General features: G+C 59.6%; 1 protein-coding gene across 2 annotated transcripts; it reads right to left on the bottom strand.

Annotated features, from left to right (window-relative positions):
• Positions 1 to 526: 526 nt before the first annotated feature.
• On the bottom strand, positions 527 to 8,620 carry KCNJ14 (potassium inwardly rectifying channel subfamily J member 14). Of its 2 annotated transcripts, none has more exons than XM_084612580.1 (3): positions 8,425 to 8,620; positions 1,668 to 2,393; positions 527 to 1,107 (listed from the first exon to the last, which is right to left on the bottom strand). In XM_084612580.1, the coding sequence occupies exons 2-3, from the start codon at positions 2,292 to 2,294 to the stop codon at positions 580 to 582; spliced, it is 1,155 nt and encodes a 384-aa protein (XP_084468706.1). In that variant the 5' UTR covers positions 2,295 to 2,393; positions 8,425 to 8,620; the 3' UTR covers positions 527 to 579. The 2 variants fall into 2 exon arrangements, with proteins under 2 accessions (XP_084468706.1, XP_084468705.1); XM_084612579.1 differs by lacking the exon at positions 8,425 to 8,620 and adding an exon at positions 8,247 to 8,416.
• Positions 8,621 to 12,693: the final 4,073 nt, after the last annotated feature.

Here is a 12,693-nt window from a genome sequence, read left to right on the forward strand (position 1 = left end):
CAAGCTGGGGCTGCTCCTTCCATCCCAGCCCCAACAACCAGCCCCCAACGTCTGCCCCTCCAGCCCCCCAGGAACGGACCCCCCCCAACAAACACCACCCGGGAACTGACCCCTCCCACACCCCAAGGAACTGACTCCCCCAAAACCCAGCTCGCCAGGAACAACCTCCCGCCCAACAACCAGGCCCCCAGGACCTTCCCAAAACCCAGCCCCGAGAAACTGCCCCCCAACACCCAGCCCCCTAGGAATGGACCCCCCAACAACCAACCCCGGGAACTGCCTCCCCAGCCCCCCAAGAACTGAACCCCCCTGACACCCAGCCCCCCAGGAACTGCCTCCCAGCCCCCCACCAAGAACTGACCCCCAATAGCACCCAGGAGCCAACCTCCAACCCCCAAGGGAACTGCCCCCCAGCCCTTCCAACACCCAGAAACTGACTCCCCCAACCTCGCCTCCCCCCCAGGAACTGACCCCCAACCCCAACCTCGCCTCCCCCCCAGGAACTAACCCCCAACCCCTCCCCATCCAGCCCCACGGAGCGGCGCCCAACGAGCCCCCTTCCCCGCAGGGGCCGTCCCATCACATCTCCGTGGCCCTGTGGCCGCCCGTGGCCCCGTCCTCCTCCTCCTCCTCCTCCGGCTGCTGCTCGCGCAGGGCCAGCTCGTTGACGTAGCAGAAGGAGATGCGGGGGGCGCCGGCGGGGCCGGGGCTCTGCTGCCCCAGCTCCCGGGCGCTGCAGCGGGGGGTGCCGGGCACCGGGTAGGTGCGGTGGAAGTGGTGGAAGTCGACCTGGTAGCGCCCGCGGTGGCAACGGGCCAGGACGGGGGCGAAGCAGTGGCCCCAGAGCAGCTCGCCGGGCAGGTAGGAGGTGCGGCACTGCGTGGTCATGGCTGTGGCCTCCACCATGCCTTCCAGGATGGCCACCAGCTCGAAGTCGGCCCGGGCCAGCTGGGCCGGCCCCAGCCCGTAGAAGGGGCTGGTGTCGTCGATCCGGTGCACCACGGTGAGGGGCGAGACCAGGAAGAGGCGGTCGGTGCCGCTGTCGAAGCCCACGTCCACGTCCCGCTGGTCCAGGGGCAGGAACTCGCCCTCGGGGGTCACGCGGGGCTGCGGGGTGGCGACGGGGCGGGGGGGTTAGTGATGGGACGGAAGCGGGGAGACCCACCCCCCACCCTGTCAGCTCCCCGTCCTCGGCCACTGGAGCCGTATCCCTGCCCGCTTCGGCCCCCTGACCCCACTCCTCTCCCAGAGCCGGGGAGAGAACCCAGGAGTCCTGGCTCCCAGCCCCCTACCACTCCAACCACTAGACCCCACTCCCCTCTCAGAGCCGGGGAGAGAACCCAGGAGTCCTGGCTCCCAGCCCCCTCCCGCTCCAACCACTAGACCCCACTCCCCTCTCAGAGCTGGGGAGAGAACCCTGGCGTCCTGGCTCCCAGCCCCCTCCTGCTCTAACCACTAGACCCCACTCCCCTCCCAGAGCCGGGGAGAGAACCCAGGAGTCCTGGCTCCCAGCCCCCTCCCGCTCCAACCACTAGACCCCACTCCCCTCCCAGAGCTGGGGAGAGAACCCAGGAGTCCCGGCTCCCAGCCCCGCCCCCCGGCTCTAACCACTAGGCCCCACTCCCCTCCCCGAGCCCTCGCCCCCCCCCGCGCCCGCCGGCCCCCACCTGCAGCAGCTGGGCGCGGACGTGGGCCTCCACCAGGTGGCTGTGGCGCAGGTTGGCCACGCGCCACATGAGGCAGAGCTCGCCGTCTCGCAGGGCCACCACGGCGCAGCGGCTGAACAGCAGCGTCTGGTTGCGCTTCTTGGGCCTGGCCACCTTGGCCACGACGGCCCCCAGCAGGAAGGCATCCAGCAGGCAGCCGGCCACGCACTGCAGCCCCACAGCCAGCACGGCCGCCGGGCACGCCTCGGTCACGCTGCGCGAGCCGTAGCCAATGGAGGTCTGGGTTTCCAGCGAGAGCAGGAAGGCGCCCAGCAGGCCGGTGACCTGGGTGAAGCAGGGCGGGCGCGGGGCGGGCGCGGGGCCCAGGTCGCCGTGCAGGGCGGCCACCAGCCAGAAGGCCAGGCCGAAGAGCAGCCAGGAGAGCACGAAGGCCAGGGAGAAGAGCAGGGCCAGCCAGCGCCAGCGGGCGTCCACGCAGGTGGTGAACAGGTCGCCCAGGTACCGCTGGCTCCTCTCCCCCAGGTTGACGAACTCCACATTGCAGTGCCCGTCCTTCCTCACGAAGCGGCTGCGGCGGGGGGGCCCCCCGTCCTCCTCCTCCTCCTCCCGCAGGGGCTCCGGCCCCATGGCCCGGGAGGCCCCCCCCGCCCCGGCTCGGTGCCTCGGCGGGCGCGGGGCGGTTAGCGGGAGACGGCAGCTCGGGGCGGCCCCGGGGTCCTGCCCAGCCTGGAGGGGGCGGGGGAGAGAGAGATGGAGGGGCAGGGTTGAGGAGAGGGGGGTCGTGGGGCTCTGGGGGGGGATGGCAGGTGGCCAGGGCAGGGGTGTGACATGGGGCACGGTGCCCCGCTCTCCCGGATCAGCCCCATCTATCCCGGTATCCTGCCTGCCAGACCCATGGGCCCATCTACCCCGGTATCCTGCCCCATCGCTGCCCCCCTGGATCAGTCCTCTGGGCCCATCTACCGCAGTGTCCTGCCCCCTCCGTGCCCCCTGGATTAGATCCACGGGGTCATCTATCCCGATATCCCACCCCATCCCTGCCCCCCTGGATCAGCCACACAGGCCCATCTGCCCTGGTATCCTGCCCCCCTGAATCTGGTCCATGGGCCCATCTACCCCAGTATCCCGCCCCTTCCCTTGTCTAAGAGGGAATCAACAGACAGAGCCAGGGAGAGAGGTGTGGGGTGGGCTTAAACAGGAGTTTGCGGGTGCACAGAATAGTCCCTGGGGGGTTCTGAGAGCTGTGGAGGGAAAGAGGCCCCAGAAAAGGGAGGGGTTTTGAGAGACACCCCCCGCCCCAGGACCCCATGCTCAGGTCTGGCTTCCTAGGGTGTGTCTTCCCACAAAAGGCAAATTTATCCCCACCATCGCCATCACTAAGCAGGGACATGGTTCAGTATAACGTCCCCATTCTCCACAAGGGGAAACTGAGGCAGGGATTTGCCTAACACCATACAGCAAGGGAGCCAGAAGTGTCCTGGCTCCCAGCCACACCCCCCCTCCACTGTCCTAACCCCACTCCCCTCCCCAAGCTAGAGGTCAGGCCCAGGATATGACTCTGCAATGAGAATTTGGCAGGGGAGAGGGGCGGACACGTGTCTAGAGACCCCCCGCCCCCCCAGCAGGGACCTGGAATTGCCCTGAGCCATTCCCCCGATCCCACAGCCGCCACCACCCCGTCCCGTCCCCCACACTAGCTTTCGCGCAGCAGAGGGGAGGGGGAGGGTTGTAAGTGGCATTTCACAACAAAGTCAGTATCTAATCTCTGGCAAGGGATCCAGCCCCTGCCAGCCCCCTCCCCCAGTCAGTCAGTCCCCTGCCCTGGGGTCAGTGCCCCCTAGAGGAGAAAGGCCCCATGCCCCATTCCCTGCCCCCTGAGCCAGCCAGTCCCTGCCCTGGGGCCGGTACCCCCTATTGGGGAACATAAGAACGGCTATACTGGGTCAGACCAAAGGTCCATCTAGCCCAGTATCCTTTCTGATGACAGTGGCCAATGCCAGGTGCCCCAGAGTGAATGAACAGAACAGGGAATCATCAAGTGATCCATCCCCTGTCACCCATTCCCAGCTTCTGGCAAACAGAGGCTAGGGACACCATCCCTGCCCAGCCTGGCTAATAGCCATTGATGGACCCATCCTCCATGAACTTATCTAGCTCTTTATTGAACCCTGTTACAGTCTTGACCTTCACAACATCCTGTGGCAAGGAGTTCCACAGGTTGACTGTGTGTTGTGTTAAGAAATACTTTCTTTTGTTTGTTTTAAACCTGCTGCCTATTCATTTCATTGGGTGACCCCTAGTTCTCGTGTTACGAGAAGGAGTAAATAACACTTCCTCATTTACTTTCTCTACATCCGTCGTGATTTTATAGACCTCAATCATATCCCCCCTTAGTCGTCTCATTTCCAAGCTGAAAAGTCCCAGTCTTATTAATCTCTCCTCATTTGAAAGCCATTCCAGACCCCTTATCATTTTTGTTGCCCTTCTCTGAACCTTTTCCAATTCCAAAATATCTTTTTTGAGATGGGGCGACCACATCTGTACGCAGTATTCAAGGTGTGGGCGTACCATGGATTTACATAGAGACGATATGAGATTTTCTGTCTTATCATCTAGCCCTTTCTTGATGATTCCCAACACTCTGTTCACTTCTTTGACAGCTGCTGCACATTGAGTGGATGATTTCAGAGAACTCTCCACAATGACTCCATCATCTGGACCCATGGAAAAGAAGCCCTTGAGGAATTCCACCATGATTTCAACAATTTCCATCCCACCATCGACCTCAGCCTGGACCAGTCCACACAAGAGATCCACTTCCTGGACACTTCTGTGCTAATAAGCAATGGTCACGTAAACACCACCCTGTACCGAAAACCTACTGACCGCTATGCCTACCTACATGCCTCCAGCTTCCATCCAGGACACACCACATGATCCATTGTCTACAGCCAAGCTCTACGATACAACTGCATTTGCTCCAACCTCTCAGACAGAGACAAACACCTACAAGATCTCTATCAAGCGTTCTTAAAACTACAATACCCACCTGCTGAAGTGAAAAAAACAGATTGACAGAGCCAGAAGAGTTCCCAGAAGTCACCTACTACAGGACAGGCCCAACAAAAAAAATAACAGAACGCCACTAGCCGTCACCTTCAGCCCCCAACTAAAACCTCTCCAGCGCATCATCAAAGATTTACAACCTATCCTGAAGGATGACCCATCACTCTCACAGATCTTGGGGGACAGGCCAGTCCTCGCTTACAGGCAGCCCCCCAACCTGAAGCAAATACTCACCAGCAACCAGACACCACACAACAAAAACACTAACCCAGGAACCTAGCCTTTCAACAAAGCCCGATGCCAGCTCTGTCCACATATTTATTCACGTAACACCATCATAGGACCTAAGCACATCAGCCACGCCATCAGGGGCTCTTTCACCTGCACATCTACCAATGTGATATAGGCCATCATGTGCCAGCAATGCCCCTCTGCCATGTGCATTGGTCAAACTGGACAGTCTCTATGCAAAGGAATAAATGGACACACATCTGACATCAGGAATCATAACATTCAAAAACCAGTCGGAGAACACTTCAACCTCCCTGGCCACTCAGTAACAGACTTAAAGGTGGCAATTTTGCAACAGAAAAGCTTCAAAAACAGACTCCAAAGAGAAACTGCTGAGCTTGAATTAATATGCAAACGAGAGCCCATTAACTTGGGTTTGAATAGAGACTGGGAGTGGCTGGGTCATTACACATATTGACTCTATTTCCCCATGTTAAGTGTCCTCACACCTTCTTGTCAACTGTCTAAATGGGCCATCTTGATTATCACTACAAACGTTTTTTTCTCCTGCTGATAATAGCTTCTCTTAATTAATTAGCCTCTTACTCCACCTTTTCATGTTCTCTGTGTGTATATATCTATCTTCTGACTATATGTTCCATTCTATGCATCTGATGAAGTGGGTTCTAGCCCACGAAAGTTTATGCCCAAATAAATGTTAGTCTGTAAGATGCCAGAAGTACTCCTCGTTCTTTTTGCTGATACAGATGCAGCCGCTGAAGTGGGCTGTAGCTCATGAAAGCTCATGCTCAAATAAATTTGTTCGTCTGTAAGGTGCCAAAAGTCCTTTTCTTTTTGTGGATACAGACTAACACGGCTGCTACTCTGAAACCTTTCTTGAGGGGTAACAGGTAATTTAGACCCCATCATTTTTATATGCATAGTTGGAATTAAGCTTTCCAACGAGCATTACTTTGCATTGATCAACATGGAATTTCATCTGCTGGTTTGTTGCCCAGTCACCCAGTTTCGGGAGATCCCTTTGTAGCTCTTCGCCGTCCGCCTGCGACTTAACTCTCTTCAGTAGTTTTGTATCATCTGCAAATTTTGCCACCTCACTGTTTACCCCTTTTTCCATGGGGTCCCCCCTGTCCCATTCCCCACCCCTCTGAGGCAGCCGGTCCCCTCCTTGGCCCCCACATCGAGTTTAATCTGGCTAAACTTTCTCCCTGGGCCCATCATCCCCCACCCCCCCAGCTCCCAGGCCAGGGCTGAGCGCCCCATAGGTGGGGGGAGGGCAGGAGGGATGGAGCAGGGGCCAGTCTATGTCCCCCCACCCACTGCAGGAGCTTGTGGCCTGAAGCAACGGCTCTGATCAGCCGCCCCGAGTGACCAGGGCAGGGCACCTCCCCCTGGCCAGCCCAGATCTGATGGGTGAGCAAGAGGGGAGCACTTACGCTGGCATGGCTGAGGAAGGTGGGGTGCCCAGAGCCTCTGGCGTGGGGAGGGGGGACCCTGGTGTGGGAGAACAGGAGGGGGGCTGGGCATGGCGAGCACCAGCCTCACGGGCCCATCTACCTGGTACCCCACCCCCTCTCCTGGCCCCCTGGGATCAGCCCCATTGGCCCATCCACCCTGGTACTCCGCCTCCCAGGGACCCTTCTAGCCTGGGATCCCTGCCAGTGGGGCTGACCCCCCCCCGCCCCGCCAGGCCCCATAACCCCCGCAGTGCTGGGGAATTGGTTACGTGAGCAGTCCCCAGATAAGCCGGGCAAGTGCCCCGCGCCCCACAGCAAACGAGAACCCCACAGAGTCTCTGCTGGTCTGAGCTGGGGGGAGCCTTTCCCTGCCCCACATGTGGTGGCTGCTGGGACTGTGAGGGGCTGGGCAAGGAGCAACTGGCACTGCAGCACCCCCTCACAGCCCCCCCCGCCCCTCTCATTCAGCCAGCGCCCCCCCAGAACTGCCGCGGAGGGGCGGGGGCGGGGCAGTGCCGGGAGCGGCCTCCAGGCTCTGTCCTTGAGCTGCCGGCTGAAGGACATTTAGCGAAACCAGGCCGGTCCCTGCCGGATCTAGGAGGCCCTGCCCGGCGCAGTGGGGGGTCGCGTCACGGGAGGGAGGCCCCAGGCCCCTGCCCCATCTTGAGGCTGGGGGCAGCAGCACGTTGGTGGCCACACTAAATTGGTGGTTGTATCCCCTTCCCCTGCCCCCCTGCTGGCACCCCATTGGCCTCCTGTTCCCTTCTCCCCACGGGGATCCCTCCCATTGGCCCCCAACCCCCAGCCTGCCCAGTGGATCCCTCTCCCCCCCCACCCTCATTGGCTCCCAATCCCTGCTCCCCCATTGTCCATCCACACCCCCACCCCCCACCTCAGCCATCCATCTATCTCCATCCACCCCTCATCCATCTATCCCTACACACCCCTCATCCATCTATCCCCATCCACCCTCATCCATCTATCCCCACACACCCCTCATCCATCTATCCCCATCCACCCCTCATCCATCTATCCCCACACACCCCTCATCCATCTATCCACATCCACCCTCATCCATCTATCCCCACACACCCCTCATCCATCTATCCCCATCCACCCTCATCCATCTATCCCCACACACCCCTCATCCATCTATCCCTATCCACCCCCATCCATCTATCTCCATCCATCCCCATCCATCTATCCCCATCCACCCCTCATCCATCAAGCCCCATACTCCTCTGTCGAGCTAGCTATAAAACCTTCCTCCCATCAAAAACCTATAGTCCATCCATCCCCCCACATCTCCCATATCCATCCGTCCCCACACACCTCATCCATAGATCCATCCACCCTCCCCACACATCTTCTACCTCTCCATCCATACATCCATCCCCCAGACCTGATCCATCCGTCCCCCTCCACACCTCATCTGTCCATCCATCCATCCATCCCCCACATCTCCCATATCCATCCACCCCCACACAACCCTCTAGCTCTCCATCCATCCATCTGCCACACCTCATCCATCCATCTATCCATCCATCTATCCATCATCCCCCACACACCTCAACCATCCATCCATCCATCCTCCACACACCTCATCCGTCCATCCATCCCCCACACCTCTCCATCCACCCCCACATACCTCATCCATACATCCATCCACCCTCCCCACAAACTCCTTCTAGTTCCCCATCCATCCTTCCCCCAGACCTCATCCATCCATCCCCCCACACCGCTCCCTCTAGCCATCCATCCATCCCCACACACCCCTGTGTCCATCTCTCTTGGGCATTTATACCTGCCTGGTCCCTGGTGGTCTCCTTGTCATCCCCAGTGGGGACGGCTCCGATCCTGCCCCACGCCCTGGGGCAGCGATGGACCTGGCAGGGGCACGGGGGGTCAGGACACCCGATGGAGTGGAACCAGCCCCAGTGCCCCTGTCTCTACCACAGGCTCCCCAGCCAGGATCCCCTCACCTGTCCGAGATCAGACTTCCCTTCATCTCTCCGCTGGTGCTGATCCCTTCCCTTCTTTCTTGCTCTCCCTCCTTCCCCCCCTTTCCCCTTTCCTTGCTTTTCTCTCACTCCTTCCAGAGACTTTCTCGCTCCCTTCTTCTTGTTGAAGTCGGATGGTCTGGCTGGGTCTTGCTCTCTATCGCTGTGTCACACTCACTCGTTCCTCCCCCCGCCCCCCACCCCCCCCCACACACGTGGGAGTTGCAGACACTTGGCCCCTGGCCCGGCCCTGGGATGAGCTCGCTAAGCTGGGGGGTGGAAGGGTGCGGCTGGGTGGGGGGGGGAAGAGAGGGAAGCTGCCAAGTCCCACCCCCAGCTTGAGCAGGATTGGCCACGCCAGCTGCCAGTCTGCATCTGGAATCTGGTTGTAGGGTCGCTAGAGTGAGTGAATGTGTCAGAAGAAAGAAAGAAAGAAAGAAAGAAAGAAAGAAAGAAAGAAAGAAAGAAAGAAAGAAAATAAATTCCTCCTTCCCTTCCAACCTTTATCACTTCTTTCTTTCCATCCCTAGCTCTTTTTTTGTTCTTTTCCTATCCCCAATTTATCTTTCTTTCTTTCTTTCTTTCTTTCTTTCTTTCTTTCTTTCTTTCTTTCTTTCTTTCTTTCTTTCTTTCTTTCTTTCGCTCTCTGCTGCTCTGGCTGCCCGGCTGAGAGCAAAAGGCGAATCAATGGATGGAAAGTGCTCCCAGGGGACGGGCTGCATCCTGCGTCGGCTAAACGTCCCAGGCCCCGCTCACTCCTCGGATCGATGAATCGCGGCCCACGCCCTGCCTGGCGCCGAGAGGCTTCTGGGGTGGGGCGTGGGGGCTGGGTATCCAGGGACCCCTCGCCCGGCACTGAGATGCGGCCCCCTCTGGGGTGGGGCGCGGCGGCTGGGTATCCGGGGACCCCTCGCCCAGCACTGAGATGCGGCCCCCTCTGGGGTGGGGCGCGGGGGCTGGGTATCCAGGGACCCCTCGCCCAGCGCTGAGATGCAGCCCCCTCTGGGGTGGGGTGCGGGGGCTGGGTATCCGGGGACCCCTAGCCCGGCACTGAGATGCGGCCCCCTCTGGGGTGTGATGCGGGGGCTGGGTATCCGGGGACCCCTCGCCCGGCACTGAGATGCGGCCCCCTCTGGGGTGGGGCGCGGGGGCTGGGTATCCGGGGACCCCTCGCCCGGCACTGAGATGCGGCCCCCTCTGGGGTGGGGCGCGGGGGCTGGGTATCCGGGGACCCCTCGCCCGGCGCTGAGATGCGGCCCCCTCTGGGGTGGAGCATGGGGGAATACTGGGGCCAATAAACGCTCCCCTCTCTTTTTCTCTCTTTCTCTGACCCTCACGCTTTGACTCCCGCCGGAGCCAGGCCTGCAGCTCTGCAGGGGGCCCGGGGTGGCCCAAACCTGCTCCCGAGACCCAGGCAGTGCAAGGCCCTAAGTCTCTGCCCTGGGTTGTGCCCGGAGCCCTGCGGTCAGCAGGCGGCTGTCTCCCTCCTGTGGGCAGATGGGGGATTGGCAGCCACCTGGGTGGGCAGCTTCCCCCTTCTCCTCCCTGCGCCCCATTTCCTAAGGGGAGGGGGCGGGGGTTAATTTCCCCCCCTTGCAGAGTGGGGGCTCATAGGAGTTGTAGTTTTAGTCTGGGGGGGGGGTGGGCTGAATTAGAGTCCGGCTTCCTTGTGAACCCACAGCCCCACACCCATAGAGCCCCCCCCACACCCATACAGCCCCCTCCCCATGCCCATACATCTTCCCAGGGAGTGGATCTGGACAGGCTGCTAGGAGATGGCTGGGGGGACCCTACAATAACAAACCGGCATGTGTGTATCCCCCTGTCTCCAAGAGACCCTACAATGACAAAACAGTCTGTACAATCCCTTGCTCCCAAGAGAACCTGCAATAACAAAGCAGCCCGTGGGAGACCCTACAATAACAACCCAAAAGCTCCAAACCCCCCGCAATAAGAAACCATTCTGTACACAAACCTAGGCTCCTGAAAGACCCTACAATAACAAACCAAACTGTGAGCAACTCCCGTGCTTCTGAGTGACCCTACAATAACAAATCGGTCTGGGAGCAAGTCCAGTGTCTCTGAGAGACCCTACAATAACAAATCGGTCTGGGAGCAAGTCCAGTGTCTCTGAGTGACCCTACAATAACAAATCGGTCTGGGAGCAAGTCCAGTGTCTCTGAGAGACCCTACAATAACAAATCGGTCTGGGAGCAAGTCCAGTGTCTCTGAGAGACCCTACAATAACAAATCGGTCTGGGAGCAAGTCCAGTGTCTCTGAGTGACCCTACAATAACAAATCGGTCTGGGAGCAAGTCCAGTGTCTCTGAGTGATCCTACAATAACAAATCGGTCTGGGAGCAAGTCCAGTGTCTCTGAGAGACCCTACAATAACAAATCGGTCTGGGAGCAAGTCCAGTGTCTCTGAGAGACCCTACAATAACAAATCGGTCTGGGAGCAAGTCCAGTGCTCTGAGAGACCCTACAATAACAGACCAGAGTGCACAACCAAGAGCCCATGGGAACCCCTGCCAAAATACAGTGTCAATGCAATCCAGCGACTTGGTTTGGTTTCAAGCATCCGGCCATTTTATTATGAGCACCACAGATGAGCGTTGCAACGGCACCGTATTATGCAGCCACAAAGTCATGTGCAGGCGAAGACAATGCTTGCGAAGCGCTGGCCGAGAAAGGGTGAACTACATCGCTGTGGGGGGAGGGGGCTCAGAGGTGCCCCGGTTAATCCTTATTTACCCTTCCCACCAACAGGAGGAGAGGGGCGGCATTCCAGGAACTCAGAAGGCGGCAGGTTTCAAGCGGAGTCACTGGGGCGTGGCATGCGCCTGGCCTGCGGAACTCACCGCCACATGATATAGCCGAGGTGCCAGAGCTTAGCAGGATTCCAGCGAGGAGCCGGCATTTATTACGAGTATCCACGTGTTGCCATAGCGCCCGGGAGACCCCAGCCACGGAGCGGGACCCCCTTTTGCGGGGCACGATACAGACGCTGAGCTATTTATATGGGCCCCGAACACCTCCCGAGTTCCACCCATCGGAGCTGCGAGGCAGCTGTAAGTCATGAGAGAGAGGAACAAACTCCCCCCCTCCCCCCCAGGGCAGGTTACCCCCTCATCCGCCACGAGGTGTGGGTGGCCGCCCCTGAGGGGGCCGCCCCTTGACACTGCCAGAGACGGGCTACCAGATGCGATGGGCCCCCGGGCTGGCCAGCGAGACTTACTGGCGATCCAACACAGGGGTAGGGTTTGTAACCGGGTTTGGGGGGGGCCCTGTTCCGCTGGGTGTTGCACAGACACCCCAAAATGAGGTCAGCACCCCCCCATGAGATCATGCCAGGTGTGCACTGACCCCCCCCACCCCTCGCTTGACCGAGAGCGGGCCCCCATCCTGCGCTGACCGCCCCCCAGTGAGAGACAGTCCCCGCCTGGGGAGCTCACGGACGGACGATTCTCCCCATTATACAGAGGGGAAAACTGAGACACGGGGCTATGAAGCGACTTTCCCAAGGCAACACAGGAAATCTGTGGCCCAGCCAGGAAGGGCAGAGCAGACCCCACCTCGCCCAGGGATGGCTCAATGCCGGCCCCAAAATACCAGGGTATCAGGGTCACGCCTGGATCCAAGATCACGGGGCAACCCTATCATTAGTCATAATTATTATTCATTATTAATTAATTCATTAACCTGGGCCTCCACAGTGCTGGGGGCTGAGACGCAGCTGCCTTTGGGGACTAGGTATACAGGGACCCCCTCGCCTGACACTGAGATGCGTCCACCCCTGAGGTGGGGCATCGGGGCTGTTTATACTCACTTTCACGCTGAACTTCCAGTGGGACTAGAACCCACAACTCCCCCTCTGCTGCTAAAGAACCTCCTGGAGGATCCCCGCCTGCTCCTGGCAGTGCAGGGCCAATGACACACAACAGGCAGTGCCGAGGGTGTCCAGCAGGGGGCATCCACGCCCCTCCAGCTGGTCCCCCCTCATGGCACTCCAGTGCATCACAGGGCAATGGAGCCAGGTCTAGCATAGTGTGGGGGCGTCGCCCCCCTGTGGTAAGTGAGGGTTGGGCTGCTCCCATGCGGACATCACCAGATGCAGCTGCTGGTGCTTCAGACCCACAAGTTTGGGGTGGGGGGTCACCTCCTGCTGCTGCTAGTACATCTGTGATGTGGGGTGGGGGACAGGCCGCCCCCTTCTGCCCCCCTCCCCCGGCGGACCAGGGTTTTAAACTC

This window comes from Lepidochelys olivacea, assembly GCF_965140295.1.
Source record: "Lepidochelys olivacea isolate rLepOli2 genome assembly, chromosome: 23".
NCBI lineage: Eukaryota > Metazoa > Chordata > Testudines > Cheloniidae > Lepidochelys > Lepidochelys olivacea.